Genomic DNA, 19366 nt, shown 5'->3' on the forward strand with positions numbered 1-19366 from the left:
TGTACAAATGTGAAGGTATAGCGGAGCTAGTTTGGACAGGGCGACGTCATTGCCCTCCCTGCGCATAGCAGGGCTGAGGGTGGTCTCCTTTAGCTCATGGAGCTGCGTTATGCCAGAGACTCGGGATCGCGCCTAGGTGTTATGGGACAAACTGGCAGGGGCACAAGCCTGCGCGGAACTGCGAAAATAAAGTTTTTATTAGGACAGAAAGGTCCAAAGTAGATTTCTGTATCCAATCCTCTGCATACTCTTCCCACATTGCACCACTGCCATGGGCCTGCTGCCTGTGACAGGAAACGATCTCTCATGTCTGGCAGGGTCAGCAGCACCACTGTGTTTGGACGTGACCCTTGTTAAGCCGCCTGATAGCACAATGTTAATGATTAACGACGAGAACTTCAGAGTGGAAAAACAAAACATTGCTAGATCGAACAGGTTTTGTGACGTTCAGAGGCAGATTCTTTTGTTCCGGAATAACTCGGGGCATCGTGGGGGGCGAACACCAAGCCACGTGACGACGGCGTTGTCCCTCTCAGGACCCCGTGCTGACATGGCGCCCAGATGAAAATTGATCCTGGTGTGGACGAGAGTCGGTTCTGTATTGTCATGCTATTTCAAAGTACCGATACCGATATACCGATTTCGAAGTATTGAGCATCTATGCGCAGTTTTATTAAACTAAAGCATTTTGGGATAGTGATTGAATATTTTTGGCATTATTGCTTTTAATTTATCATTTACTGTGGTAAAGACATGTGGGCTGTTGAATAAGCAGTAACTCACATAATTAGTCAGAAGGCTGATTGAGCACAGGTGATGCCTGGCAAGTATCAAGGAACAAAAAAAATGCTCTATTTTTCAAGAGAAAGCCACTTTCCTGCCATTAATACGTTAGAGGTCGGACTAAATTGATTCACTCTTGCTCACCCTCTCCTCACAGACAGCAACCTTTAACTGGAAAGATGTTACAGCTGACAGAACCCGTCGATGATCATGGTAGCCTCTATAGTCCTACAGTGGGTCTAGGTTAAATCACAGCCCTACTCTGCCCACCAGTCTCACAATCCATGAATTCCTGCCTTGGCAGATAATTGATTTCAACAGATAATAATAATAATAATAATAATAATAATAATTGCTTACACTTATATAGCGCTTTTCTGGACACTCCACTCAAAGCGCTTTACAGGTAATGGGGTCTCCCCTCCACCACCACCAATGTGCAGCATCCACCTGGATGATGCGACAGCAGCCATAGTGCGCCAGAACGCTCCCCACACATCAGCTATTAGTGGGGAGGAGAGCAGAGAGTAATGAAGCCAGTTCATAGATGGGGATTATTAGGAGGCCATGATTGGTAAGGGCCAATGGGAAATTTGGCCAGGACGCTGGGGTTACACCCCTACTCTTTTCGAGAAACGCCCTGGGATTTTTAATGACCACGGAGAGTCAGGACCTCGGTTTTACGTCTCATCCGAAGGACGGGTATTTCCCTTCAAAGCTGTGGAAACCCACCCCAAGGAGCTGGGTTTGTAATTTGTGAGAGGCAGGATGGTCTTGTCTGTTCAATAAAACGTCTACTGCCACAAAATGGGATGGTCATTTTCTTGATAGCCCTGTGAATGTGATGCAGTTATGTGTTTGTTGATGCTCACTATTGCAAAGAAAACATCAAGATCTTGAAAGTGCAGCCTCAGCGATGTGCTGAATAAAGATAAAATGGATCTGCATTTCTTGAAGAAATCTTGATAGCCATGTGACACAGAGGAAGCAGTTCTGCCCAAGAGAAGCACCATTATTGTGCTTTTATTTTTTTAATAAGTTCTGACTACCATAGCTTTAAAATAGTATTGTATAGGACATTTCTTTAGCATTATCTACTGCTGTTACTGTGCTGATAGTTCTCATAAGTTTTCATAGCCCTCATTGGTAGAAACAAGTGTGATGGTGTTACTAATTTCAGCAGACATCATGGATCACTCATGGGCTTCAGAGTTTCGTGCAACATTATTTATCCTCCCCAAGCCCCCCAGTTCTTGGCAAGAAACTTTCAAAAGCTGTTATGGGAGCTGAACGTGCTAAAACAGTTCAGATCACTAACAGCGCATACGGAAAAACCGGGAATTGAGCAGCCCACATATAATAGTTACAAAAAGCAAAACGTACAAACCACTTCTTTCACACTTCTGCTTATCTTTCACGCTTCTACTGCATGCAAAGTTGCAAGGATCATAGTGTCCCGCTACATTATGAACAGAATGGAAATCATATTTTAAGTTACAGGGTATATAATTCAGATAAAATGAAGGCAGAAACTGAGAAATGCCTTGTGACTGGAGTAGAAACAAAGAGCTGTATAGGAACACAAGTAAATAATGTCTGAACTGTCACAGCTGGTATGATCCCCTATAACAGACAGATACATTACAGTCATTACTGACATTACATTGCTGTCAGTGCTGAATGACTGGAAACAATGTAGGCAAGAGGCAAGATATATCATCACATAATCACATACTCCACTTTGAAAATAAGTTCAAAAATACTAACAGGTCTCGTTTGTTCCACATTTGGACAGGTAAATACTAAACTGTTTCACTCCTGACCTGATTTTTAGCAGAATGAGGACCTACTGGCTTTGCAGCACACTAACGTCTGCCCGGTGTTCCTATTAGCCATGGGTCCTCAAGAATGATGCTGACTTTGGTTGTGTCCTCTTTTTCACCATACAGTATGGACACTTCCGCTGCAAATTTGTTTTCAAGCTTTCTCAATTTTAACAATATTTAACCCGATGATCAGTACCCTACCCACTGCACTACATACCTCCGTGAAAGGGTGAAAACTTCATCTGCAACAGGGGATTCTTCTCAAGTGCTACAGTCTGTTTCACATGAAACAAATTTAATTCGAAATATTTTTTGGAACAGAAAATGTGTTATGTTTCTTTCAAAATCCTTTTTTCCATAAAAATGGTAAAAAGCATACAAGAAAGGGTTACCCATACAATTTCTGTACAGTTCACATTTGACATTTCAAGAAAATCAAAATATAGGCTGTCTTTCAGTGCTTGAACAATCAGTCAAATAAATTATATCACAACACTTTACAGACATATAAAACAGATAAAATTATCAGCTAGGAAGAGATAAAAGGCTGCAATGAACTCTCTGAAGTAAACAATTAATATGATCTAAAGAAGCCTACAGGAGGCCAGGCTAAATGATTAAAAGCAGAATGACCTTGGTTTATTTTTACCGTTTATTAGTGTTTACACTCAAGGCCCTACACCTGTTCAGACTCTGAACAAGGGCATTTCCTTTGACTAAGAGAGTTTGCATGCCTTTCACAGCTGGAGTTTTCCCTATTTATGTGCTGCTAACAATATGACATCCAATCAGTTTTCATTCACAAAAAGATAGCTGCAACCCTCAGATTCCTGATATTCGGCTGGGGCAGAAACCCCACTGTAAAGCAACTGCGCAAGTTGGCCTAGGATCCCGATGTGTCAGCTGATTCTGGTTGGGAGGTTCATGGCACTCAAGAGTCTTATTGAGAAGAAAAAGTCCTCCTTTAACCTCGTTATTTAAAATGCAACTTCAGAGAGGCCTGAAAAACAGCAAATACAACAACAAAAAAAGGTTTATTAAAGAGTCCCAGATATGTCATGCATTCAATTGGCATTTTATGCGATTTCCTCGTTGTGCTGTCCAGCAATGACCTCTTTGCACAGAAGACAGTGGACCCACAGCAGAGAGCCAGGGGGTTGCAAGTTCAAGTCCCCACTGTGCACACTGCTGTACCTCATTCCAAATCCTCCAGTCTACCAGTATTGTATAAATAGGGATGACCCTCCACTGGACCTGTGTCTCACCTGGGGGAGGGGTTTCAAGAACATCTCAGTCCAGTTAACACTACTGAGACGGCTCCAGCTGTGATCCAGATGTGTGAGCCACTAGGTGCCAACATGGACTCTGGCTCACTGTATCTAGAACCTGAAAGTTTCAGCCTACTGTCACAACAGATGTACATTTGCCTGCTTGGGTGAGATTATATATCATGTGTCATTGAGAGGCAAGAATTTCAAATTTGTGCCAAATAAAGGTGGCAGAAGCTGATGTCTTCTTGTGCTGCCGTGGCAGTGCTTCAAAAGAAGCCCCAGCTCTCCCTCTCCCTGGTACTCTCACTTACCTAGTTTGAGCTTATCTTTGGTAGCCCAGCAGATACTGTAATGCTGCAGTAACTGCTGGAGAAGTTCCTTCTCATCCAGAAACTCCAGGCGTTCTATTCTGAAATTAAAGTGAATACACGAAATATTGATCTATCATAACACGCTCTTGGGAAAACAAACATATGCCAGCAGCCATATCACCCTGCAACTCACAACTGAAGCTCAGCAGGTGAGAGCCTGGTCAGTACCTGGATGGGAGACATAGGTTGCTGCTGGAAGAGGTGTTCGTGGGGCCAGCAGAGGGCGCTCACCCTGTGGTCTGTGTGGTCAGTATAGTGACAGGGGCACTATAGCGTAAAAAGGCACCATTCTTCGTATGAGACGTAGAACTAAGGTCCTGACTCTCTGTGGTCATTAAAAATCTCAGGGCATTTCTCAAAAAGAGTAGGGGTGTAGCCCTGGCATCCTGCCCAAATTTCCCATTGGCCCTTACCAATCATGGCCTCCTAATAATCACCATCTGTGAATTGACTTCATCACTCTGTTCTCCTAACCACTGATAGCGGATGTGTGGGGAGTGTTCTGGCACACTATGGCTGCCATCACATCATCCAGGTGGGGCTGCACACTGGTGGAGGTGGAGGGGATCCCCATTACCTGTAGAGCACTTTGAGTGGAGTATCCAGAAAAGCGCTATATACAGTAAGTGTAAGCAAGTATTATTACTATATGGAACAAGTAATAGGTTTATTCCATGCTGGAAAAATGAAGAAAGAGAACACAACGTTTCGGCCCTGGAGCCTTCTTGAGGTGTGTACACCTAGCACATGCAGCTACCCAGCTGAATTATTACTATATGTTGGTTCTTACACAAACACGATCATTTATGCTAAGTATTGTTCGCACGAAAGAAATGCCAAAGCAGCATTGTAGTTTCGGAACACAACCGATTCTAGCAAATTAAAAAATAAACATATCCCCTTTATTTTAAAAATCCTCTTTCTACTCCTGAAACTTAAGTAACTATCGCTGAGCAGATCAGCCTGAGTAATATGTATATACTGCTTCCTGCTGGATGATCATCAATACATTTGCAATTCATAAAAAAACACAGAAGAGCTGCTAACTGGTTATCACTGACTGGTAGCCCTCATATGGGGCTACCGATGGTCATATTCCAGGCCACACCCATACCCAAAATCCACAGTGCTCAAATCCCTTTGCATGTACAACGCTGGGCAGATGTTTTATAAGGCAGAGCTATGTCATTCTGTCTTTCTTGGGCTAACACTTAAATCGTTATTTCCCCTTCCTCTCACAGCACCTAATACAAGAAGGACAAGCGCCGAGGTTTAAGAGCTGGATAGTGTGAATAGCGATCATACCCACTCCACACAGATGGAAAGTTGCAGGGAATGGAGGGGGTTTTCAAGATCAGAGGAGATTTGGCAATAATCCAGTTGTATCAGAATAGAGATATTGCCCTTTATTCTACTCTAAACTTGTAGCTGACGACTTGTGGGTTTGAGTCCCTGCTGTTACAGCTTGAGTGAGGTACTTCACCCCAATGATTCCAGTACATCAGGTGTCTAAGTGAGGGGTAATCCCTGTGATGAGCCGGCGTCCCATCCAGGGTGTGAATTGCATGCTCTCAGTGTACTTTAACATTACAGTAACCAGGATGTGCTTTGCTGCAAAGAGCCACTGGATTTTACTCTGCTATGGAAAAGCCTTTGCATTGTCTTCTCCAGATCCAGCTGGATTAACTTTGATGTACTGTCTAGCCCTGAAAAGGTGATGAAGGGCTGTATGTTTTTCTCACTGTTATCTGAAGCACTGCAGGAAAGGGATGTGCTTAATCGAGAGCTACAAAAGCAAAAGAAGCAGCAGGAATTTGTACGTCTCAGGGGGAATTTGGTACATACAGATTACAAAGCAGACAGTGCAGCAAAATAGAATCCCCTTGTCAATTTTACCTTGTTTTTTTAGGGCAAGAGCAAAACAGAATGGAACAAAAAAAACAAATCAATAACGTTCTTGATCTTAGCGAGCACAGTGTGGCCTTGCACTGGGAACCCTAAGCACTCTTGAGGAATGCTCTGGCTGTTTGCCGAGCAGTGAGAAAGGAGCACATGTGTCTTGGGTGTATCAGCAAGATACACTCCCCTAAGGTCAACACCTGAACAACAAGCCCAGGTCCACAGGGACAGCCGAACCAATAGAGCTACAGCATCCTATCCACCTGCCCTACCAAAGGATTTAGTGCAGTTAATGGTTTTTGACTGTCCTTATCTAGTAAATCATTAAAGAGATAATGCCAGACACTGGTATGAACTTAGCGTCAATATTGACACTTTCTCTACTGATAAAGTTGAATGGCTATGGACAATACATGGCACTTTAATAAAAAACTCCTGTTTACAATAAGACAATGCTCCTGACACTGAGACCGGCACACTGAGATACGGTACATGGGCCCTACCTTCCCACATCGGCCTGTGGAAGCAGACTGTACACTGTCATCATGTCCAGAGCGTCTGCAGTTTCCCAGCCAGTTGACAAGAAGCGCTCTTTCTGAAATGCAGAGGGAGTCACTCATTGCAATCTATAACCCCCAGTGCGCGGAGATGACTGAAGGAAGTCAAATGCATAGACGAATATGTTGGGTGCACGTCTGCATTTATGAAAACAAAAATATCAAATACAATTTGAAAGCTGCTTATAAAACAACAAGACAGTTGTCCATGAGCAGGAGGTCTCTGTGCTGTGCTAAGGCAGTGGCGAAATGTGAGGACTCCTTCTTGGTGCTCATTCAGCACTGCAGATTTAAGTCCCATGCTGTGAGAACTGCTGAGTGCATTCAAACTAGAGGCACGAAAAAACAAACAAAAAACAAACACTCAGCTTCTGACACAAAGTAGAAATGTATTGCCAAGGGTCAACAAGGCGATAAGGCGGTCTTACAGGCTGAGGTGTCGAGAGTGCGGTTTCTTTCTGCTCTGCTACCTTATCTGACCACCCTGCGAGAGGAACGCGGCACCAGGGGAACTCATCTGTGCGGACGAGAGACGTACCTGCGCCTCCAGGCTCCGACACACCTCCACCCCCGCCAGGTTACACTGCCGCCTCTGCAGGTTCTCGATCATCACCTGCCCGAAGCGGTCGGCCATATGTACCTGCGGGCACGGGAAAGGGGTCAGAGGTCAAGGCACCTCGTTTTGGGGGGGACCATGCCTGATGTTTTCTCCACATCAGAATTTTGGGCTACTGGCCTGCTGCGCTTATCTTCAAGCGTTTGGCCTCTGAAGTAACTATTATGTTGCATCTTGGCGCCTAATGTCAAAGCAGTCATGTTTCATGACAATAATGATATTCCTTTGTAGTAAGAACCTGTGTGGGGATAATCTTTTGTGGTGAAGTAGCAGAATTTGTAAAAACGATTCTGTGAAAGAGGAAGGGGGTGAGTACAGGGTCTAATGTGGCTAGTTTGACAAAGGACAGGGAGGATGATGTGCCAACCGATGTCTGTCACAGGAATGCCTTCTTCACACAGGGGCTTGAATAAACCATGGCTCATTTTAAAACTCCCCAGACCGGGTCTCTCGGGGCATCCTGGGCTGGCTGAACCTCTGTGAACTTGCAGGGTGACAAGTGAGCCTGTGACAGAGGGATCTCCGTCACCGTCCGCAGACGGTACAGTACAGTTTTGCGTGTATGAAATGGGAAACTGCTAGCCAAGCCCCGAGTGTGCACCCTCATGAGCTAGCTAGCTGACAGGAACGTGGATGCATGAACTTAAGTGTGATAGGGCTCCTGGTCTCTAATTCTTAGAGGAAGGGTTTATGATTTTTGTTCCATTTTGTTGTTTTTTTTTGCTATATATAATTGTTTGTTAGTTTGTGGGGACCACTGTCCTAATAAATCATTACTTTTGCACCTAAGTGCTATTGCAGCTGAGCCATCATTCTGTTTTAAAAGGACTTACTTGGGCACCCCTCCTGCCCTCCCTGTGACAGAGCCCTATCGATCTCCCGTCTCTGAACTAACTCTCCTGCGGACCTGGTGAGGGTCTCATTGCTCTCCTTTTGTCGTGCTTGCCAAAAGGGTCTCAACAGCGAGATGAGCTGATTGCCATTTTGAGACTACTGAGCGAGGGGGGTCACTGGAAAAAAAAAACAAGCTGAAGATTTCACATTTCTCTGCAATGGGAGTGGGCAGCACAGACCTGCTCGTAGTTCACGAACATGGCAGTGTGGAAAGTCTCTGCTGCCCAGCGCACCAGGCTGGAGGACTGCTGTGGGGTCAGGTACACCAGCACACACTCCGACAGGAACAGCGTGGGCAGCCTGAAGAGGGGAAGGAGAAACGAAACAAAACAACACTGCTCAGTCTCTGTCATGCACAGCACACACCAAAAGCAGAAAAGCAAAATGGACACCGACTAAGGGCGGAGCGGTGGCTCTGTGGTTAAGGATCTGCGCCTGTGGCTGGAAGGTTGCCGGTACAAATCTCGCAGCCGGCAGAGGAATCCTACTCCGTTGGGCCCCTGAGCAAGGCCCTTAACCCCAGCTGCTCCAGGGGCGCCACAGAAATGGCTGACCCTGCGCTCTGACCCCAAGCTTCTCTCCCTGTCTGTGTGTCTCATGGAGAGCAAGCTGGGGTATGTGAAAAGACAAATTCCTAATGCAAGAAATTGTATAGGGCTAATAGAGTGATGTTAGATGTTATGTTATGTTAAGCTCTTCAACCGTACCGCCTGAATCTCTGTCGAAAGAGCTTCTTTCCCTGCAAATCAGATGGTTGACTTAGGCTGTCCTGCCTGCAACAGCTTTTACTTAAACTGAGATCTGGGCTACTTGTCCTCACCGCACGGACAAGCCTGACTCTGATGAGCGACAGCTGACTGTGCTGCCTAATTAAAAACAATGATGTGATTCACTGCGAGACTGCTCCCTTTTAAACATTCACCTTAGGTGCAAAAGTTCCAGGCAGTGACTGATCAGATGTTCAGTGCCATTAAAGGACCTGATTAAGAACTGCATCTTCACATAAAATTTTTGAAACAAATCCTAACTTTTACAATGGCTGCTTTTTTACTCCTGGCCTACCTTGCATTTTATCACGTGTGATATAACTCTCAGATAACCTCACTGTAAACCATTTAGAAAGGGCAATAACCTACATTGTGATCATATAGCTCAATCTGCAAAAGCAATACAGCCTATTGAATGCAGGAAGGGACAAACTGTCTATGATGATAAATCCGAAACCTTGATTTGGCTTGGAGAGTGGAAAAAGTGAAACACGATCCACACGTAGACTGAAGTACACTTGGGAAATTTATTTTCCTGAGACAGCCTTCATATCTTATCAGGAACACAAAGGCCAAAACATGAGCAAATAAATATGGGGCTACAGCATATTTAAAAGAATGGACATCACTGAGCTAAGGTTTTTAAATTTCCTTGCAATATGTTGCAGTTCCTCATTACTGGCCAATGTATCCTCTCCTGCTTAAAAAAAAACAATCTCTTGCAGGACATTAATACTTCACGGTTCATAATATAATTCCAGATTGGTCCATCACACAGACTGACAGGAGTGAGAACATTCTGTGTGAGCATGGGGGGGGGGGGGGCGTTTGGGTGGGGAACAAACCCGAGATCACTCAGGATCATAGAATCAAGGGGGAATGAGGTATTAATGATGGAGAGGAGAGCAACAGGGTATTCATTACAGCAAGACGGGGGCAGGAAAACAGGGTATGAGTTAGCATGAGTTGAAAGAGGGGACAGAGAGCTTAGGAAACTAAGCTCACTCTGGGCTCATCTGGAATCTCTTGAGCTTCTCCTCCAGTCCGGGCAGGTCCCGGAGATCAGCGCCGATGATGGTGTACCGGTCCGAGTCCAGACTGTGGCCATCTGTCACAAGGATGTAGAGAGCATGTGACTGATGTGAACACAACATGACCAGCATCACACACCTGTTCTCCTTCAATACAGATGGCAGCCATCAATCATCAAAACGATAACTTTGATGGCTTTTAGTTGTGGACATTGCTGGGATTTAAATACTTCTGCCTTAGTTTCAAAAGAAACAAGCAGTTTTAAGAACAAGCGAGACATCTCTGAAACATCTCCACGGTTAATAGGGAAAAACTGGTTATTATTACAGCCTACATTTTCTTGTATTGCTTTTTAACCTCAAAAGCCCAGATTTACACAAAATTAACAGGCTTATTTATTCTTACCAATTAGAAGTGAATCTGTAGAATGTGTTTCTACTATTGGTTTGGACAGAGGAGGCTTGGTTCTGCAAAACAGGAAAGAGAAATGAATATCTTGTTGTTTTTTGTATCTCCCTTGCACTTCACACTGTACATCATTCATGTCAAGTGTGTGATCATACAAGAAATCTATGAAAAGAAAAAAGATAAAAGAAAAAAATAAACGGAGTTATCAAAAAAAATGGGTCAGCATGTTCTCTGACAGTAATAATAGCATCAGTACAGTGACCCAGCAATGCATTCAGACATGCTCAGAAAACCACATTTTCCAACCCCCAAGGCAGGCCAGGAAGAGGTCGGAGTGCTTTCAAGAGAGCAGCTATGAATGAGCCACATTAACAAAAAATATCAACCTTCCAGCTTACACTTTTTGGTTGTCACTGTTAAATCCCAAAACTCCAATAAATAGGGATACTTTGATCTTTGAAAAAACGTAATAATATCTGCGCATGACTGATTGGTGTCCAGTGTTTAAGGGCTGCTCTCATTCTGCCATACACTAACATCGCGGCCATGTCCGACTCTGCGCTCAGATTCAGCTTCTGAGCCCCATGCTTTAGAAAATTGCTTCAGGCTAAAAAAAAAAGCTGAAGACACAGTAGTATCAGATCGCATTTGCAGTCTGCAGGGACGTTTTAGAAGCCTCCTGAATTGAGCGATCTGTGTTGTCAGTATTACACAGCCAAACACATGTTTAAGGAAGAGCATGCAAGATAGTAAAGGACTGTGATGCAATACCCAAGTTCGAAAAGGTCCATGAACTAGACGTGCCATTTCTGTGGTGCGGTTTCAGGGATAGTTGTCTGTAGCAGCGACTCAGAGTTGTGTCCCCATTATTTGCATGAAGCCAAAACTCTCAATGTACCACAAACAAAACAGTACAACTGATAATCTTGATTTGTTTTTGGAAATAAAAAGGTAGTGCTTTCACACACCATCCTGTTTTTGTTAGCTGTACCAACTTCAAATTCCCTTCAAATTCTGGGAGAGGTCCCACTGTCAAACGCTAGAGCAAGATACTTCATTCAAACTGCTTCAGTATAATTCCCAGCTGCACGAGTGGGTAGAAATAAAAACTGGACAAAGTCGAATAACATTGGTCTTCTATAAAGCACTAAAACGCATATCCAAGACATAGAGCTACACCCCCTCTACTGGGCACTTTCAGAATGACACATCTGCACATGATGGCGATAACCCAGTACCAGCCCCACAGCGCAGCTGTCTGGATTTCCTGAATTTCCTCTCGGCCTCTCCGCATGTAGAAAGGAATCCATCAGTCAAAGGCTGACCGGATCTCACCCTTCACTTTAGGAGAAGGTCAATAACAGTGGTCTTACTTGATGTTGTGGATCTTCCTCGCAACAATCATAGGGAAGTCAACTTCAAAATACTTTTTAGGCAAGAGATTTTCATCCTGTGTTTTGAAGACGAAAAAAGGGACATTGAAGTCATGCTAGATGTGGTCCTACAGATTACAAAAAGCATGGACCAATAAGAAAGGCAGACATCTCAATACTGAACACTAATAATCATATTTACCAACTGATACTTTCTGGTACCAATTAAGGGTTAGATTTTCCTCAACCTAAGACTATACTCCAGCCTTCATTAGTGCCAACAGAGACATATCTCTCTAAAACAGCTTTAGAAGCTACAGCAAGTAAGAGAAAACTATATGAAAAACTTTGATTATCACTATTAATGCCCTGAATGAAAGGTAAGTCCTTGCCACAGATAGACGATGAACTTTAATTTCGCTTCATGGGGTGAATGTTTTTTTAATGCCACAGTGTGACCACTGTACCTTCAGTCTCCAGAATGTGGTGTCCAGACCAGCACCCAGGTTGATCACTTGACATTTGCATGCAGTCTTCCTGATGAAGGCATCCAAGAGGAAATTCACACCGTGTACTCGAGCATAGTAGCCTGGGAGAGAGGGAGAAGGCAGATACGTGTCGGCACTGCTGGGAATTCAACACACATGCTTAATCTTAAGGCACTTGGATCCAGAAGGCTGCATGTTCTATGAACACAATATGATTCACAGCACCCATTACATAACAGGAATAATCGAGCTGCGATTTGAGTTACAAGATGCTTCACTGAATTCATAAGGCTACCACCAGGTGGCAGCAACAATAAGTGGAAAAATCACAATATCACACCACCCCGAGTCTGATTCAATACCATGCCTGTTAATGCTTCTAACTGAAAACCATTACACACATTACCAAAGACCTACAGTACATACTGATACACTGGGTTATGCCCAAATGTATTTTCAGGCTACAGCAGGCTGTGTAATACTTAAACAGACATAACCTTGCCAATTCTACTCATCAAGGGCAAACCAGGTCCATAGGTCTTCATTAGGAGCTCCCAAATTCAGACCTGTACGGGTGAATTTATGGACATTTTATCAGTCTCTTTAATTCAGCAAAGCCCAAAAGACCCAGGGAAAGCTGTTAGATCAATCCGATTGAGCTAATAATTAGCTCAATTAGATCTGAAAGGGTTTAAATAACATGCAGGACAGCAGTTCTCCTTGCAAAGGATAAGATTTGCAAACCCCTGCCTTAAATCATCTAAAGCTTCAGACCTGTGACTGGGAGAATGTACACATCCAATCAAGCTTTAACTGAGCCCATTCCACCCTCTTCCTGAGCTCCTGGACTGCTGATGATTTAGACCTAACAAACCCTGCTGGACTGTGGCCCTCAAGGCGCAGACTAGACCAAGCGATTCAGTCTGCAAGCAGCTGCACTCCAGGACTGTAAAGCATTTCTTGACATTTCATGCAGCACGAAACAGACCATCTCCGCACCACAACTGCAGCTGGAAAACTGCACTACTCGAGGAATATCTCCAGCTTCAGGTGTGATGGTGTGGCCACTGTCCTGATTTCACCGCGTTCCCCTTGACAGCTTCACACGACAACACGTACACCGTTTATAGGTTAGCAGGAGGAACGATGTGCTGTTTCGAGAGAACTGGGATTCAGGGTGAGCAGGTCACTGACTTGCCTCTGTTGATTTCTGGGGCCTTTCGTTCACTGGTCTGTCTCACGAAATACTGGATGTACGGATCTTTCCAATAGCCTTTACTGGTTGCAAACCTACAGATCACACAGAAAGCAAAATGATGTTTAAGATTACTGTACAAAAGCGGCTTAGGACCGATAAATGTCATAGAAACCTAGAACCTACCCTAAAACCGTAGGATACAAAATGGGAGTACAGCTGAACAGGACATCAGCCCTTCACTGGACACACACAGGGACATTTCAGAGGTGGGAAGAAACGGGAGCACACTCATGTGGACAATGAAAGACATGCAGACTCCACACAGAGGGTTCCCTGGCCAGTCAACCCAGGACCTACGTGCTGGGAGCCAGCAGCACTGTCACACCTTCATGCCAAATTTCTTTGGAAAATGTCAAGAGACAGTTCCACCCAGCGGAGGATGTTATTGGTTCATGCTTAGGACTCTGTTTAGACTAGACACATCAAAATATTTACCGTCGGAATATTGACAGGAGAAATCATGTAGGAACGTCCTAATAGTTTCCTTGTAAAACGAACTTCCCAGAGAGCTGTGACCGGACGATGTTACTCTAGCTGAGCTGACAACTCTGCTGCATTTAGATTAGACAGCCCGTACAAAATGGCATTTTCAATTCTACATTTAATGTGAATTAACCGAACACTCAACCTTTTTTCCCATGGCTATTGGTGCCTGTAACTTCGAGCACAGATTTAACAACATTACACAACGGGGTTCACAATTACCACTACTGCTCCAACGTGAAAATGAGACATCAGGATCTTTACCTTTTACACACCGAGGCGTCGTCGCAGGTAGTTCGCACCGCTTCATCTGCAGTGTCGGAATCTGTTATGGGTTGTCGGGTAGCCATCATTTACAGAAAGGCACCACAGAAACGTCGTTTGCTAAAAAAAACACCAGCCGCAGCTAAATTAAATATAACCACGCCTCTCCAATTTCACCCACTGGAATCCCTTTATAATGTCCGGAACTAACCCGCCGGAGCGCTGGTGGTCACAAAGTACAACTCGAACACAGTCAACGCTGAATGGTTTATCCTTTCACGATTTTAAAAAGAAATAACAAGACATTCCCTTTTCAACCAGTTACCCCTACACAACACACCAACTTCTTACAGAACGACAGTACTGCTTCCTGTCCCAACATCCGCTTCTGACGTTTTCTAACAAAGAAGCCTCCTATTGGCCGGCTCCTGCTCAGCGGATTGATTTGATTGGAGCGATCAAAACGGAAATCCCACCCTCCACATATGCTCCGCTCCAGATTCTCCTGTGAATGTGAGCTATTGCTCATGTGGACGATAATCAATCGTTGTGATCCCGTGCACACCAAAAAATGATTATCTACATTCCTGAAAGTGTTCGGCCATGTTTGAGGTTTCTGTACTTCGTTGTCTACGGCGCACTGACACACTTGACTAATTTCAAATAATGCTAGAGTACGTGTAGATGAGCTAGGCACAGCTGTAAAATAACAGTGGGAGACAGAGCAAAAACAACGTAATGGTTTCATCTGTAGAGGCTACTCTGTTCTTATGTAATTGGAGACTGATATTACTACAACAGTTGAGTGAAATGTTAGTTCACTTACTACAGCAAACTCTGGGAGGCGAGCTTTGTCAATTTTTGCATTAGCAGCAAAGTTCATTAGCAGCAAATGGGAAATAGTAAAGTCAGAGAACGGGCGATCTTTAATACTATAATGAGATTCATTTTCTTGAAGCAGATATATCAAAGCAGGGCGGATAGTTATTATCTATGGATAATCTATCTATGCATTTGAATGACGAAGCCTTTTAAAAAAATGTTTCACTAAACTAAAATGCAGTCCGGGTAATCATCTTTGAGCTTACATCGACTCTACAATATTGAACCCAGTTCAGCTACAACGTGTTAGCTACATGAAGATAAATACATGGGTTTTTTTTGTTCTTAAAAACTTTGAGCTTACTTCGTGTGTAATGATTCGACTACAATACGCTGCGCAGCGAGTAATAAAGAAAGCAGTAAAACAAAAACTAAAAGAAAGAAAACACATGGGTATTCCTAATTGAGAAAAAAAAAACATGTATTACCGTTGTTTTCGATTGATGCTCTCCACGCAGTCAGAATGTTGCATATTCATATGCATCACTCATTAATACTAAATGAGGTGCACAGGGCTGGGAGTCTGCAGTCCGCACAACTATATCACATGTTCCCCCAGCTTGTTTAGTATAGGGAAGTAGATAGTGCATGCACTTCCTGCAGTACGGAGCGCTGGTATCGCTTGGTCTGTGCTTGCAGAAGTTAAGGTGTGTTGTTGTTAGTGCGACTCCCGGGGCGTCACTGTTTAGTCTAAAGCAACTTAGGGGTTTGTAAATTTGCCAAACAGACGGACGCCGATTGAGAGGGCCGGGTTGAAGATAAAGTAACAGTGTTCAGGACAGCACTCGGGCAAATCGCAACATTGGTTTCATCACCACCACCACCCAAAAAAGAACCGCATACCTGTGTGTTAGCCTTCGCCTTTGGGACGCTAAGATGACGCGGGACGCCTGGACTCGCGTGTGTTAGCTGAAGGGGAGAAGGGTATCAGCGGCGGGTCGCTCTTTTTATTTTTTTTGTTCCTGAAAACAAAACTTTAAAAAGGAGAGGAGGAAAAAAACAACAACAAGTGAAGAGCGCAGTGGATCACGGATCTGAAAAATGAAGAAACAATTCAATCGGATGAAACAGCTCGCCAACCAGACAGTTGGCAGGCAAGTACACGTCGTTGTTTGACGGGTTTTCGGGGGGGGAGTGGGGGGTAGGGAGTCACACCCCGAATTTATTATCATCTTTATTAACGTTTTCTCTGTTGCTGTCGGAGTTGTCAGTGGGAGCACCACGGGAGTTCATGTCGACATGGCCTCGCTGTAGGAAATGCCGAACTACTGTACTTGTATTTGCAACAGGGCCATGAAAGACCGAGCGCATTAGCGAAAATAATCCCGAATGAAAGTGGACGAAGTTCCGCTTTGTTTGAGCAAGTTCTGACAAGTTGTCCGGCTGCTGTTCGGGCTTTTTTTTCCCCCACTCGAGCTGTTTAAAGGCGCGTTGCTTGTCTGCGTGTGTTGTCCGAACACGAAACCCTAACGAGAACAAATCTTGTTTTGTGGTTTTTGCTCGATCGCTGCATCTTGTCGCACGGGGTGGGTCTTTTTTTTCTCTCTCTCTCTCCATTTGTAACTGTGTTAGAAATATGTCGTTTCGATGTAATCGACGGGTCACAGCTCCGGTGACTGATAGGACAGCTGTTGTCGCTAAGCGGTGGGTTTGTCGAGAATCGGCTTGCAAACTCTTGGTGGAGCTGAACGTTGTCATATATAACATTCACAAAACAAATCCATCCACTGGCCTATCCCTGAAAGATTGTCGATTGAGGTACTTTTTATTGTTACTAGGTCCTCAGATACTTCCGACTCACACCTGGGTCAAATATCAAACCCCCTTTTCTGACCGAGCTGTGAAAGAGATCTTGTCGTTTACTGGCTAGAATACACGCTCCGTTGCACTCATTCAACAAGTGGGGGGAAAACGCTTTCAGTTTTCAAAAGAAAAGGTCGCTGTCTTATGTATTCTTCCAAGCCGTTATCTGTTCTTTATTTTTTTTTACATATTGTAAAACCCTGAATTTTATGTTTCATCTGGGTGATGAAAGTGCAGTGTTTATGGGATAAACACAATAGCAGATACGCGCAGTGGACAGGTGAAAGCTGTTGATTTAACCATGTCCATAGCGCACGTCAGTGGGCTTCTCCGATATACCAGGATAGTTGATCACTGAGAGTCTCTGGTACAGTATAACTGTAAGATAGTGGCATGTAGGTAGCAGTCCTGTAGAGAGACAGCATCCACACACACCGATCTGGTACTGCAAATTCGAACCCGCTGCACCACAGCTTTCTTGAGATCCAACAGCTGAAGGCTTAAATCAGACCAATAAAACCTTCATTGAGTCAGTTGATCCTTTCTTCCGGGGGAAAAGCTCCTGGGTTCTGAACCCCAGGAGCCTGTGAGGGGAGCCCCTGGCCTGTCCCACCTTTGAGGAAGGACGTTGATCTGGTCTTGTCACCCTGAAGTCACGGGTGACCTCTCCTCATCCCCAAACCAGATGTTCTTTTAGGTCACACTAAATCACCCCCTGTGTAAAGATCAGGAACAGTCATGTAGTTGCTCATTTGGACAAGTAATGTTTCAATGAACGTAGCTGTGGCCTCAGCGGGCTTAAGGACTGGAGTGGACCGGGGTTGGAGACCTGAGCAAACAGAGTTGAGCAGTGGCTCTGTGGCGAAGGATCTGCGCCTGTGGCTGGAAGGTTGCCGGTTCGAATCCAGTCCACTCCAATCTTTTAGCCCGCTTCGACCACTGCTACGTCCATTGAAACGTTACTTGCCTAAACGAGCAACTTAGACCACTGGCCGGCAGAGGAATCCGACTCCGTTGGGCCCCTGAGCAAGGCCCTTAACCCCAACTGCTCCAGGGGCGCTGTACAATGGCTGACCCTGCGCTCTGACCCCAGGCTTCTCTCTCCCTGTCTGTGTGTCTCATGGAGAGCAAGCTGGGGTATGCGAAAAGACAAATTCCTAATGCAAGAAATTGTATAGGGTTAATAATAAAGTGATCTTATATTGGGTGAACAATTAATCTCCTCTTTACAGTGGGCTGGATGGGACGGCCCTTGCAGAAGCGAGCTCTGTAATGTTTAACCCGTGCAATTCAGTTGTCATCTGAGCACCCAGTAAGACAGAACTGCCCGGGCCAGCATTTGTTTAGGTGAAACAGCTTGTTAAGCAGATTCTGGGCTTACCCCTATAAAGGTCATTGATAGGCATCTCAGCTGAGATAAACGCGAGATAAAGTTAACATGCACCTGCCTTAGTATTTTGGGAGAAGGTTTATTGTGCTATTTTTGAGGGGTTTATTCCGGGCCCTCGGCAGAAGAATTGTTTGATGTGTTGTGATAGCTCACATGTTTGTTTCAGGACAGCGTGCACTGTGACTAGTGAGGAATCCCGGCTGTATTATTACTGCACATCCCTGCTTAATACCCAGGGATTTGGGAAGAGTATGTTTGGGATCTCTGGGACAATAGGAGCGGTCTTTGCTGGAATCGAGTCGAAACTGAGGAAAAATGCAGATTTATCTAAGTGAAAATGACATTTCCCTCGGCTCTCAGCACCAGCTATTGAAATACTGACTTCCAGTGCCTCAGAAAAGGGTTGAAGTTTTTTTTTTTTTAATGGAGCAACACCAATTTAGTAGTTACATTTGAAGCATTAAAATATTTTAAAAAACGTTGAACCGAAGAGGTTAATGTGCCTCTCGTCATACTAAATGATATTTTATTCTGCTTTTTGAAATGCAAATACTCAAAACAGTATTCAAACTGCATGTAAATGAAACAGTATGTTTTCCCACACAGCATTGCGTAGTCCTTGCGAGAGCTGTCAACGACTGAAACAGAACAGCGTTCGAAATTCTGGTCCTTAACGATTTTTCTCTGCTTAATCAAGGCGTATCAACGTTCTTCCCCCATCTGTCATTATTGGTGGTGTTAGTCAGTTTTATCTCTTAATTTGAAAAGCGAAAATGTGTGGATTTTTATTCAAATCTTTCTTGTGTTGTGTAAAATGGTTAAACATCATCGGCATTGTCTCCATAAGAACACAACATTACAAATGAGAGGAGAGCATTTGACCTGTCTGACCCATTTCATAGATAGTAATTGATCCTTCCTGGCCGTTTCTTGAAAGAAACCAGAGTGTTGCCTTCCACAACCTGTGTGGGTAGCTTGCTCCATATTCCCACAACCCTTTT

At 44.2% G+C, this 19366-nt stretch overlaps 2 protein-coding genes across 13 annotated transcripts in view; one reads left to right on the plus strand and one right to left on the minus strand.

Moving 5' to 3' along the window:
- Positions 1 to 1995: 1995 nt before the first annotated feature.
- lcmt1 (leucine carboxyl methyltransferase 1) lies at positions 1996 to 16147 on the minus strand. 3 transcript variants are annotated; one of them, XM_088613103.1, is made up of 12 exons: positions 16016 to 16147; positions 14291 to 14410; positions 13484 to 13575; positions 12265 to 12386; positions 11798 to 11874; positions 10422 to 10483; positions 9990 to 10092; positions 8397 to 8517; positions 7246 to 7347; positions 6654 to 6745; positions 4192 to 4289; positions 1996 to 3609 (listed from the first exon to the last, which is right to left on the minus strand). In XM_088613103.1, exons 2-12 carry the CDS (start codon positions 14377 to 14379, stop codon positions 3587 to 3589), a joined length of 981 nt encoding a protein of 326 aa, XP_088469229.1. In that variant the 5' UTR covers positions 14380 to 14410; positions 16016 to 16147; the 3' UTR covers positions 1996 to 3586. The 3 variants fall into 3 exon arrangements, with proteins under 3 accessions (XP_088469229.1, XP_088469226.1, XP_088469227.1); XM_088613100.1 differs by lacking the exon at positions 16016 to 16147 and adding an exon at positions 15601 to 15738; XM_088613101.1 differs by lacking the exon at positions 16016 to 16147 and adding an exon at positions 14502 to 14680.
- Positions 16126 to 19366, plus strand: part of LOC148645005 (rho GTPase-activating protein 17-like) — a 61188-nt gene continuing 57947 nt past the window's right edge. For all 10 annotated transcript variants that reach the window (XR_015928536.1, XR_015928537.1, XR_015928535.1 and 7 more), the window contains exon 1: positions 16126 to 16266. Coding sequence is in view for 7 of the 10 variants with exons in the window: in XM_088613090.1 (XP_088469216.1) it covers positions 16214 to 16266 (53 nt within the window). In the remaining 3 variants the exon portion in view is untranslated. The remainder of the gene's footprint in view (positions 16267 to 19366) is intronic.

Source organism: Lepisosteus platostomus, chromosome 19 (assembly GCF_059453375.1).
Source record: "Lepisosteus platostomus isolate fLepPlt1 chromosome 19, fLepPlt1.hap1, whole genome shotgun sequence".
Lineage (NCBI taxonomy): Eukaryota > Metazoa > Chordata > Actinopteri > Semionotiformes > Lepisosteidae > Lepisosteus > Lepisosteus platostomus.

Coding starts and splice junctions, on each gene's coding strand:
- lcmt1 (XM_088613103.1), bottom strand. CDS start 14,379: ATGATGGCTACCCGACAACCCATAACAGATTCCGACACTGCAGATGAA. Junction 10,093..10,421: donor TACAGATTCACTTCTAATTG/GTAAGAATAAAT, acceptor TCCTTGTGACAG/ATGGCCACAGTCTGGACTCG. Junction 4,290..6,653: donor CCACAGGCCGATGTGGGAAG/GTAGGGCCCATG, acceptor CTTTAATTTCAG/AATAGAACGCCTGGAGTTTC.